Consider the following 11,795-nt stretch of genomic DNA (forward strand, 5'->3'; position numbering starts at 1 on the left):
ATCAATGATATAGTAAGCATTAAGAGAAATAACTGTACTGTATCTCCAGTCTCAGCTGTCTTTCAATCCAAATGGAAGACAATTTTACTGAAAAAAAAAAAAACATCAGAATATCCTAGAATTTCTTTTGGGGGTCATAGTTTCTCTTCTGGTTTTACAAATCAACAGTTTCCTTATAGATGAAAAGGCAAATCTTGGCAACAAACAAATCTTCCAGTTATGGACCTCACAGTGGACAGTTCTGTCAGATACATGAAGTATACATAAAACATTTATGCATGCCAGTCACTTTACTGAACACCAGCAGATGTAAATACAAGCACTGGGGTTGTTCTTTTTAAAATGCTCTGTTGGGTTTTTTTCTACTTCTGTTTTCACAGTGGTTTACTGATGGGTATGAACCATTTAGACATGGCTCTGTTCTTACAGAGAAAACATCTAGGAAAACATCTCATGAATGAAAACAAGGCTACACATTGCTGTCAGATACAAATATGTAATGAACCAAGGCAAAATCAATATTGTGGTAAAGGAAAAATTTGTCTTTACTCCACCAGACCCAAAAAACAAACAAAAAAGGCAGACAGATAAAGTACCAGAACTTTGAATGCTGTAACTAAACCTCTTAAGTGCATGCTGCAGCTACACCTCTTGGGTGCATTTGGTGGACCCTCCCAACAGTGTAAAAGACAAAGATTAACATAGAAAAACCCACAGCTTTCTATAGTTCTTGAAGCAAAAGTAGTAACTCCGCCTTCTTGCCAGGCAACTGCTCATTCTTGCCTGCTCTCTTTCCACCTGTTGCACTACTAAAAAGTTTCTGAGACAGACTAGGTGATGCAGTTCCTTGTGTGGCCTCCCAGCAAGATATGCCAACAAGAAGGGGGAAAGCAAACAAAACTTAATATACTTAATATTTATGTGGGGTTATTTTATTTTTATTACTTGTTAAACACTAGAAATTAAGTATCTTACTGTTTATGTGAAAGGAAATCTCTATAAACATACACTAGGAAAGCTTTGCCCAAATTCAGTTGTATGCATTGCCATTCAAATTACAACTAAAATTGTTCGTGCACTTGTAAGGGCAGCACTATTTCTTTTAAACTGTCTTATGATCTACTAATATTTCTTCAGTATCCTCATTTGAACATGTGCTAGTGTCAGTGCATTTTTTATTTTGGGGATGCCCCCCAGTGAACTGCTTGCATTGTGTTATCTGAATGAGTAAAAAAGTGCAAAATTACTTTTCCATAAGTATTTTTCTCTGTTTTCAGAAGCCCCTGCAAAATTGGATTGTGGCTTTGGCCCCATCAGTTCACCAAATGATCACAAACCTTTATCCAGATGTGAATAAAAAGCCTTAATGTACAGTATTTTGAGGAAAAATAAGCTTATACTCACACAGTCTTGTCCATTTACATCCTATAAATACAAAATTCAAGGCAAATACCATTCCAAATGCAGCAGATCTTCCTTTATTTCCCTTTTCCTCATTTTGAAATCATCATGTTATAAAATAGACTTAAGATACAGCATTTCAAAAAGAAGAGACACAGGAAGTTCTGTGGTCCAAAAATCTCAAGTAAACTACATGGTGAACTGCAGATATTTTCTCAAATGCACAATTCAGTTCTGCTTTAGAAACTCCTGTTGGCCAAGCTTTCATATCTAGAACACTTCTGCTTTTTAATTTCTGCTGAATGCGTGGTCAAGGCTTTTTTGACAATGGCTGCAACAAGAAAACCCAGAAAGTTGTCTGGCACACTGGGGCCAGGTTAGCATTCATAATTACAGATTTAAAAAAAAAAAAACAACATTTTTTTTTTTTGCTTGGTTTGTGTTCCCCCCCCAACCCCAAAATATTCAAAGGTATCAGTTTCAACTTAATGAAGTACAGCTTCTGGCAAGTTACAGGATGAAAGCTATTTCACAAGCAATAGTTACCAAGATGCTGGATAAAACTACAGGGCTAAATCTACCTTTCATCCAACATCATGGCACTCTTCCCCAATATTGAATTTACCAAGCTATACATTCCAGCTTATCTGGGACAGTATTTAGTTTTCACAGAGACTGATTATGTGCTCATCTTGAAAAAGGCATGTGTAAGTTTTATTCCTTTAAGAGAAAACTTGCCCTAAGCCTTTGCCAGACTTGCACTTTTCAGCACAACATAGTTCTGTTATCATCAACATGTAGCTAATGATAGCTACAATATGGCATTAGAAAACAACCACAAATATACTTGAAAAGATGTCCTTCACAGGAACTCTTTCTTTCCTTTTAGCTGCTGACACTTCAAAATCCTGTAAGTTAGTGTGATCTTTGTCAGATGCACTCATCTCCACTACATAGGAGAGGTGCTGATGGATAAATACTGGAAGGTTTAGAAGAGATTCTGTGGTTCTTGCCAGCACGCAGAACACACCCTTTGCTAGCTACTGAAAGATACTTTCTTACTTCAACTGCACTGGGAAACTTGTGATCTAGTTCTCGTCATTTTCCTGCTCAGTACTTAACATCAGAGCATCACCATCACTGCTCAGTGTGACCCTGCCAGCAATGAGCTTGTGTAACCTCTCAAGAGTACCACAAAGTTGATTCACTTTGGGAAAAGAAAATATTGTTTTAAGAGGTACATACACCACATTTCCATTGACAAATGATTCCATGCTTTTTTCAACAGCTAGTTTGCTAATATCTTTTGAAAAGCAAGATTGGAGTTGGGCTTTTCTCTCAGTAGTATTTTCATTACACTCTTCATATTCTGACATTAAATGGTCCAGCAGACTTTGCTTAATGATTTGTGCTGTGGAAATAACTTCACCAACCAGGGTATTCTGCAGGTACTTCTCATCTTTAAGACTTGGATACACTGCTTTGAAGACCTTTACAACATACAAGAACACATAAAATGTTTATCATTATCTTAAGCTCAGATTTTAACATTTGCTTGTCAAAAAGAGCTTGTAAATATAGTAATTTTAGATGAGAAGATTCCAGTTTTCTTATCACTTTAAACATTTTCAGATACCTAAAATCAAAGTCCCGTTGTCTAGGGTTTGTTATGAATTGCAATTACTATGGCAATTAGGCAAGTTAATAAAAAATAAAAATCAGGCTTGTATCTGCAAGCTATACTTGTGGATGAGGCAAGGTAAACCTCTGCAATTAATTGTTGGGTGGTTTGGGGGGTTTTTTTGGTCATTATTGTTACTAATCATGAGGTTCTGGTAACAGTAGAATCTATTGCTGACCCATCACCTGGCAGCCAGAACTGCAGCTGTGTCTACCAAACAGCAAGTATCTTCTCCCAGATGCAGAGAATGATAAACAAATAAATTGTGACATCAGAAAATCTGTGAACTTGCAGTGTGTTCTACACTGTTGTAGGCTCCAAGGCAAGTAAGGCAGCTAGGCAGGCAATCTCATTCCCACTCATTAACCAATACACTGAGGTTAGAAGCTGAGTTATTCCCATAAGTGAGTTATAAACAGAAACATTAATGCAATTGCCCAGGTTTGATAAGAAACACAACATTCTTTTTTTAACTGAAACAATTGTCAAAACTTCTCCATAATGACCCTGTAACAGAAGATAACTAAGGCAATTTTTAATACATGGCAGTCATCAAGATGCATTTCCAAGTTTGCTGAGCATTTCACACTTCTATTAAGGGCAACAGATGACAGGTGACATTTCAATTTCCAAGCTGTAAGGACATTCTATAAATTTACAAAAGAAATGCCCACAATGTCACTTAACATTTCACTTCAGGTCACAATCACTTGACTATATATCTTTAAAAAAACAAATAATTTAAGGCCTCATTGAAAAAATAAATAAATTTTTGTTATTACCTTGAATTATCTCTGGGAAAAAAAGGTCATCTGATTTATACCACATGGCACTTACATGCATTAGCCTTTAGTGTGTGTGACACACTGCAACACACAGCTGAGGGCTCTACAAAAATATTATCTGACATTACCTAGCATAAAACCCATTTAATGCTGAAATAAAAAAAGGTTTGATGTGCACCAGCAGAAAACAGGATACTAGGCAAAATCCCATGCCTCTGCAAAAACTGGAGCTGCCTAGCTTAAACTACCAAGACAAGATTAGGGGGTAACATCAAGCACTACTGAGTAAGACAAGCCACACAAAAGAGGTCCTTACAATCCAATTGCTGGGAAATCCCTTCCTTCCACTAACCTATTTGACAGGACTATGTAGTTCTTAAAACCTTACACTCTGCTAGAAATGCCTTTTTTATGCTTTTACCTGAAAAAAAATAAAAATCTGTCAGCCAACAATCACATGATGAATTAGAGGAACAGTTATGAAAAGTGTCACTGCATAGCTGGCAGAAAGAACTTCCATTCAAACAGTAAGTTGAATGGCATGTTAAAATACAAATGATTATCCATATTGCTATTTAGGAAACAACCTCAAAGGGCCTTTCTACAACTGGACTTAAACTCCTTGGATCTGATGGTGCATGTTCATTGGAGCTAAGACTGGATAGCAACAGCAGACCACAGTAAGAACAATCCTCACAGCCAGGACAGAGCTAGTTTTAATCTTTATTCATTTTCCTAAAGGAAGTAAGCACTACTTACCGTTTTGTAAACTGTTTCCTTGGAGTTCACAGACTGAACAAACCCACTGGTTTGAGGGCATTTTCTGAAAAATACACCTATTTGGGTACAAAAGCCAACATTCTCCATGCCTCTCGGTGCATGCCCTACACCAGTAAATTCCACCAAGTAATCATAGCATCTAGCAGTCTCTAGAGCCCTAAAAGAGACAAATTACTCAGATCATACTAAACATTCATCTTCTGATGCAATAAAGATACATTAACAGCCATTGTAACTGTAAAACCCACAGAACACGATCAACTTTTGTAAGAGGAAAAAAATATTTCACTAGATAATAAGTGTTGAGTCACCAACCCTGGATGTGTTTAAAGGTCATTTGGATGTGGTGCTTGAGGATATGGGCTTAGGGGTGAACCCTGTAGAGTTGGGTTATTGTTTGGACTTGGTGATCCTGAGGGTCTTTCCCTACCTGAATGTTTCTATGAAAACCTACTGACATCAAACTACACACACAAAGCCATCTGAAAATGCATGGCTATTTGAGTGTTACTGCACACTCAAAGGGGCCTGCACATGATGCTCAGTCAACTCACCAGCTTTGAAATTGTGCTCTGTTCCACTCAAATTTGTGGTCTGGATGCCTGAATAATGTCACTCCTGGAAACAACATGTTAAATTCAATATTTGGAGTACTAATCACAACTATGCTTGGAGCCATGAAACCAAACACCACTTCAGGGAACTTCTTCAGTTCCAGCTCCTCCAGGTGCTCTATTCTGTAAAGAAGTTTATGCATGCCTTTAAAAACACCCTACTATATTTTCATCATCTTAACCAGTCAGCAAAACCCCAATCCCATATCTGTACCTTGTAATTTTCATCTTAGTTCTGCACATTAGTACTGGGACTGTGAGTAAATGGCAGCTTAGAAGGTTTTTTCCCCCCCTCAGAAAATTGCATTTTCTACTTTTCCATCAATATCCTTTTTTCCATGCTATGCTAGCACCACTTGAATTTCTTGTATGGTTAATTTATTACAAATTTAGAAGACACAACATTCTGCTACTCTTATGCTTGAAAGGTTTGATCAAGTCTGTTCAAAGAATGAGCAAAATTCCAAACTGAATGCTAATGAACTGAGAAAAATACAGTATGTTGGCCTGATACTCACAGTTCAATGCATGTTACCATGTCAAAACCAAGCATGCATGGATCTTCATGGGCAACTGAACCATGATACAAGGTAATAGTTAGTGATCTTTCAGTTGGTTGCAAATAATCACCAGGAAGAGGAGACAACCTATGCCTAGAAAAGTATAAAGAACAAGATGTCATAGAGAGGACCTTAGGACAAGACAAACCGGTGCATGTAGCTGAACTAGCTAATGCCCTGCATTGGTACCTTGTAAAGCTCTAAACATGTTAAGTTTTTCAAGGCACAAAACCCTCACTTTTTATGACCATCTGCAATGGGACAGAAAGATCCAGCAGCACTCACAAACCAATCGGAAAGTAGCTAGTAAACTCTGGTAGTAGCTCAACTCCAGCTTAGACACACACTCTGCGGGGTTCTGAGACAAGTTAGCAGGCAAACATATTAAACCTATTTTTTTCCAAATAAAGCAAGACTGAGAACTAAATGTATTTAATTCTGAAATACTGCATCAGACAAAACACACATAACAATCAGCTTCTAGAAGAGAAACTTTGGTAGGCCTCACCTGTCTGACCCATGCTCACAAACTTCTCATTTTAGGGCCTTCTAAAAGCCAGACATAGAAGACTGAGCCAGCCTTCCCATTTTGAAAAGATTAACAAGAATGAATTCCACATCATGGTGCTGAAAGAGTGTTACATGCACATTTCAAAAAGATGGACTTTGAATACCACAGTAAGGTCATGTATGAGCACAGATACTACTTGTAGAAGTGTTAGTACTCTTGCAGTGTTTCTTAGAGGTACACATCTGCACATGCCTTGGACCTTTACTGTATTAGGTGTATTAGCGGTCCCCAAACACAGGTGCACTGTAGATAGGTACCAACAATGGATCACTCTTCATTCACCAAAATGGGGTTTCTGCATTTACCCTCATTTTGAAATTCTTTACAAAAGACAATGCAACATGCCATTAGGTCAAGCCAGATTAAACCCTGACATTAACACAATGCAAGAGCTTACATTTTCTCTTTCATTATGCTTTCAGAGATATCTAGCCCAACTAACACTTCAATGCAGCTGCAGAATTTCAGGATCCAGAGAAGTCTGCAGTCAGCACATCCTAAATCTGCTACCTGTGAATTAGATAATATATGTAAACGTGGCATATTTCCAAGTAATTTCAGAGACTTTAATAAAAATTCCTTATTTACATAAAAGTAACTTTGTGAAATGTTTTATCATTAATCATAACTGAAATTTACAGCTGCAAGCAGGCTAGATGTGGATTTGGAAATTCTTTTTAGATATTTATATGAAGATCCTACAAGATGTTTTAAATGGATGAAACTTGTTATCATAGATATAAACCAGTACATGTAAAACACCCCACTGACTCTGGAGAAAGTCTTGCACATGAAGGTGCATTCCCTCAATTAGCAGACATCATTTTAAGTATTAAAGCTGTAGCAATTTTCATTTTTGCCACTACTTTTCACTGTACCACTCTGTACCCAAAACACTGAGAATAGGTTCACCAGCAGCCAGGTTAGCAGCAAAGGATGTAATAAAACAAATTTAAAGGCTTAGTCTAATGTTTAAGTGAGAAAGGCTAAGAATATTCAGATCACAGTGTCAGACATATACTAGATATTTGCTTCTGTAAGATTGAGAGGTAGTCGAGTACACAAACCAAACCTCACTCTTCTTTCTCAGGCTAACACAAGTCTGAAGCACGCTGCTCACTTCAGTACGAAAACTCTGAATAGTTTCTATATGGTTTAGCTCTGCTCTGTAGGCAAAGTCAACACAGACACTGTCCACCTGGGTGCATCCTATTTAAAAGTAGATTACAATGCCACAACCTCATAGACTGGATTAGGTTTTTATTAGCTACCAGAGGTATGATTATGTGAGCACACCGCACACACATTTCTCATTAAATTCTTACTTGCTCCTTGAGATATTAACATCAGAGTTAAGACCAAGGTATTTCTCGAATTTTTGCATCTTAGGAGGAAGTGCTGTGCATGAAAATATATTAGAAAAGAGAAAACACCACATAGAAATGTCTAAAATGAGTATCAAAACAAGAGCTCTAGTATATTGGGGGAGGAGGAAATAGAAGGGAGCAAGAACACATTAAGAAAGCGGAGAGTTAGCCTCAGGTAACCCCACACTCATCAATTCTCATCTGAGAACATCCAGATGAATGATTAGGTAAATATGATACTGTATACAGAACTAACAGCTCTAGAGAGCAAAACCAAACTATGATGAAAGCACCTTGAACCATAATCCTCAGCATTAAAACAGAATGTCACCTACTCTCTAAATCAGGCTTTAGTATTTTTCTTGTTTAGATTTTCCCCTCTTCCCATCAATCACATTCCCTCACTGAAAAACAAAATTATCATTAAATGTCTGCCAAGTTGATTCAATTTTAAAAATAGGTTCTCCACTAATATTATTTGGTAATTCAGTCAGCAGGTAACCTACACATTTCCTGTCTTCCTAAGGCATCTAATGTAAACTTTTTTTGTGTTTTTAAATTTGTAATGTAAAAAGACAAAAACATACCAACCTTCTTAGGTTTGTATTTCTCCACTAAATCTTTAACAAACTGGTAGCGTTGTTTGGACAGAGAAGGTGTAAATTTAATCATTCCTCTAAACTGTTCTTCTTGAAAGTTCTCATCCATGATATGTGGCCAATGCTAAACTAAAAAAAAAAAAACTCTTATTAATTTAATTATTTTCTAAAGTACTTTGTAATATATACAAAGTTTGCTGACTACAGAGGTGTTTAATTCACAAGGTAGAACTTATCCTGGTCTTATTCAGAGAATTACAAAAACATAGATATTATCAAAATGAGGCATGTGTCTCTCTCCATATGTAATGATATAAACAAACTTTTAATAAGCAATTATAAACCATATAAAACCATAAAAAACCAAGTTTCATTATTTGTCACTCTCCATTCTGTACACCTACAAAGTATTTACAAAACTGCAATGAATTTCATCTTCTTTAGCTTTTCTGGCATGAGCAGAAAAGTAATTTCTCACTCAAGTGCCTGCTTTTGTGTCTCTCATCTTCATTTGTTTTACCTTACTCTTCAGCTGATTTTTTAGTCCAGGTTTGTGTACGTATAGCCCCGTGCAATTTCTGCAATGTAACAACCTGCAGCAAATATATGAATACTTGCATGTTGATAGGTTAAATGTTCTGCAAGGCTTTAGCTTTACTATGAGCTGAACCTTGCCTACATTTTTTAAGTAAAGGAACATAATTCCGCACAGCATTGGAGTCATAACCATTAGTGCATTTCCAACTGTCACACTGTATTTAAAACTCCATTTTAGCACACATAAATATTTAACGAAGTACAGTTAGTGAAGCTAAAAATAAAGCCCTAGTGAATGATGAATGAACTCCACGGGAATCGTGTAGTGAAGCAACGTGGTCCTGTAGGCAGATGGCCTTCCAGAGCCGTCCCTCTAGGGCTCAGCAGCAGGTCTAACGGGCACCAACCAAAGCCGACTGCCAGAACCTGCTGGCAACTTGACTGCCTCATAAGGTCTCTCATACAGAGGTATAAACAGGTATTTATACACGTATGTACAAATGCAGGAAACAGGCTCAGTGTTCAGGCCAGTCACCCACCTCTTCAGGAGCGAGACGAGCCTGCTGGCCTCTCCTCACCAGTAAATGGCCGAGAAACCAGGCCACAAGCACCCCACACGCTCCTAGCCCGCAGGCTCAGCCCCAAGCTCTCCCCGGGCTCCGCAACAGCCCTCACCTATCCGATAAGGGACCACCTCAGCCCCGCTGCATCAGCCCAGCCTCGGGCCACGCCAGGCGCTGTCTAACCCAGGGGCTGATCCTCGCTCCCGGACCCTCGACAACCCTTTCCTCCCGCCCCTGCTGCGCGCCCGCCCCGGCCGTCACCCTGTCCTTTCCCGCGCGCACCCCTCTCCGTCTTCTCCCCCTGCCGCTAACCTCCGGCCTCACACAAGCCACCGCCCGCCCCGGCGGGAAAGGACGCGCAGCGGGGCCAGATCCGGCCGGTGCGCCGGAAAAGGGGCTGCCCTGGCCCTCCCCCGGGCTAGGCCCGCACCTGTGCGCATCGACAGCCGAGCCCAATCTGGCCCCTAGCCGTAGGGAGAGCGGAGGAACTGCCACCCCGCAGCAACCCCTGGCGGGGTCCCCTCTATCTCGGCCGCAGTTCCCTGCGGTCACACAGCGGAACATTTACTTACATCTTTTAATGCAAGGGGATATCCTTAATCCTCTTTAATGCCAGACCATAGATTAGAATCACATGAACATCCAACCACTCGCCCGTTCCATTGATCTGCCGGCACCGGCCTCGTTCTGTGTAATTGGTAGACAACTGGTGGAGGGGTGTGGTGTCCCTAATTCTTAAACCAAAACCCCCAAATTCCATTACTTCTTGTACTACTTTTAGGTTACGTGTGACTCAGTACAGCTCATGTGTCTACTACTCATCCACCAAAATTAATAGAAAGAAAAGCTAATTGCTAGTCTATTGAAAAACCTGAAAACCAAACACGCTCAAACAAAACAGGATGGAATCGTTCCCATAACTTGAAATACCTGAAAAAAAACCAACCAAACAAAACCCCCACCAAGCTGGATTTTTTCCCTTATTTTGTGGTCTCTGTCTCCCTTGCCCCATCAGAGCTCTTCCACTGAATGTTATGACCAGTGCAACAGCTGTTGCAACGTACTAGAAATATTAGAAATTCATATGCTGGCATCTGCCTGCAATGGCTTAAACTTGAGCCTTGGCTAACGTTTTAAGTTTTGCAGGATGTGGTCTAGGCAAAGCAGGTTAGCAATGTTGTTTACTTAATAACCAGGAAACATATTTAAGTGGACTGGCAAACTGGCAATCCAGATCTTTTTTGTTTGTTTCTTTTTCCACAGGTATTTCAAGTTAGGGGAATGGCTCCACCCTGTTTTGTTAGAGCTTATTTCTTTTTCAGGTTTTTCAATAGAATAGCATTTTGGTGGATGAGTAGTAGACATAGGAGTTGTCTACAATATTCCAATTTTTTTCTTCTGTCACAACAGCAAAGTGCTAACAAGAGTTTATGCAAGTAAGGCACCCTGAGAATTGCTATTTTCATTAGAGTTTGGATTGCAAATGGGCTTTAAGTAAGTGTTGTAACACCACTAACCTTTATTTATTTAGGAATTTTATTTTAAGGGATATGTAACACTTGGTCAATTATTTTTGTAGGATTATTTTCCTCAATATTTAAAGACCAACATAACCCCATTTGGCCCTGCATAGAAACTATGTTTGTACAAAGAATAATTTCCATTAAATCTCTGTCGCTAGTCTAGTAAATTAATTCTTACTTCTTAAATAGGATGTCTTTTTAGAAAATACACTGTAATTAAAAAATGAATATATATGAATTCTTTGTGCAAAACAAGGCAGGTTGGAAGCTCTTATTTTATAACTCATTTGTTCTTTTTGATTGTTGAGTCATTGTTCAACCTTGAACTATCATTTAATACCTGTGTCTCAATTAGACAATATACACTGTGCATAATGTTGTTTTGTTTGTTTTATCTCAGAGATATAAAGTTTATTTGCTTAAAATGCTATAGATTGTGAAATCCTTAAAATTCTTGTTTTGTGAACACCTTTGGAAACCAGCTGACATGGGAAGGAAACCAAAAGAGAGCAGGTGAAGTTATTGCTAGAAAAGGAGAATGAAGAGTGTAGATAGCAGAACCGGCAGTTTAGAGAAACTGCTGTCAGGGTCCTGATAACAACACTTTTCTGCTATAGTGCTGGCTCTAAGGTGAAGGGCCAGAACAACAAAAATTAATTAGTGTTTCTCAGGTTTTCAATATTCAATGAAGAATGAAGATATTAAAATAATTAACCTGATTTTCTGAGTCTGTATTACTTGCAAATAATTTCTACTATTTCAGAAAGAGATGCTCATCTTGAATTTAGCAGCAGGAAATCATTATTTTCTTGGT

General features: G+C 38.6%; 1 protein-coding gene across 1 annotated transcript; it reads right to left on the reverse strand.

Annotated features, from left to right (window-relative positions):
* Nucleotides 1–2,489: 2,489 nt before the first annotated feature.
* Nucleotides 2,490–8,467, reverse strand: HENMT1 (HEN methyltransferase 1). The gene is made up of 6 exons (XM_009900898.2): nucleotides 8,351–8,467; nucleotides 6,790–6,902; nucleotides 5,780–5,914; nucleotides 5,202–5,384; nucleotides 4,627–4,804; nucleotides 2,490–2,891 (listed from the first exon to the last, which is right to left on the reverse strand). The coding sequence occupies exons 1-6, from the start codon at nucleotides 8,465–8,467 to the stop codon at nucleotides 2,490–2,492; spliced, it is 1,128 nt and encodes a 375-aa protein (XP_009899200.1).
* Nucleotides 8,468–11,795: the final 3,328 nt, after the last annotated feature.

Source organism: Dryobates pubescens, chromosome 11, assembly GCF_014839835.1.
Source record: "Dryobates pubescens isolate bDryPub1 chromosome 11, bDryPub1.pri, whole genome shotgun sequence".
In the NCBI taxonomy this organism is placed as follows: Eukaryota; Metazoa; Chordata; class Aves; order Piciformes; family Picidae; genus Dryobates; species Dryobates pubescens.

Coding starts and splice junctions, on each gene's coding strand:
- HENMT1 (XM_009900898.2), bottom strand. CDS start 8,467: ATGGATGAGAACTTTCAAGAAGAACAGTTTAGAGGAATGATTAAATTT. Junction 5,915..6,789: donor AGCATAATGAAAGAGAAAAT/GTAAGCTCTTGC, acceptor ATACTTTTCTAG/GCATAGGTTGTCTCCTCTTC. Junction 5,385..5,779: donor ATGGTAACATGCATTGAACT/GTGAGTATCAGG, acceptor ACTTCTTTACAG/AATAGAGCACCTGGAGGAGC.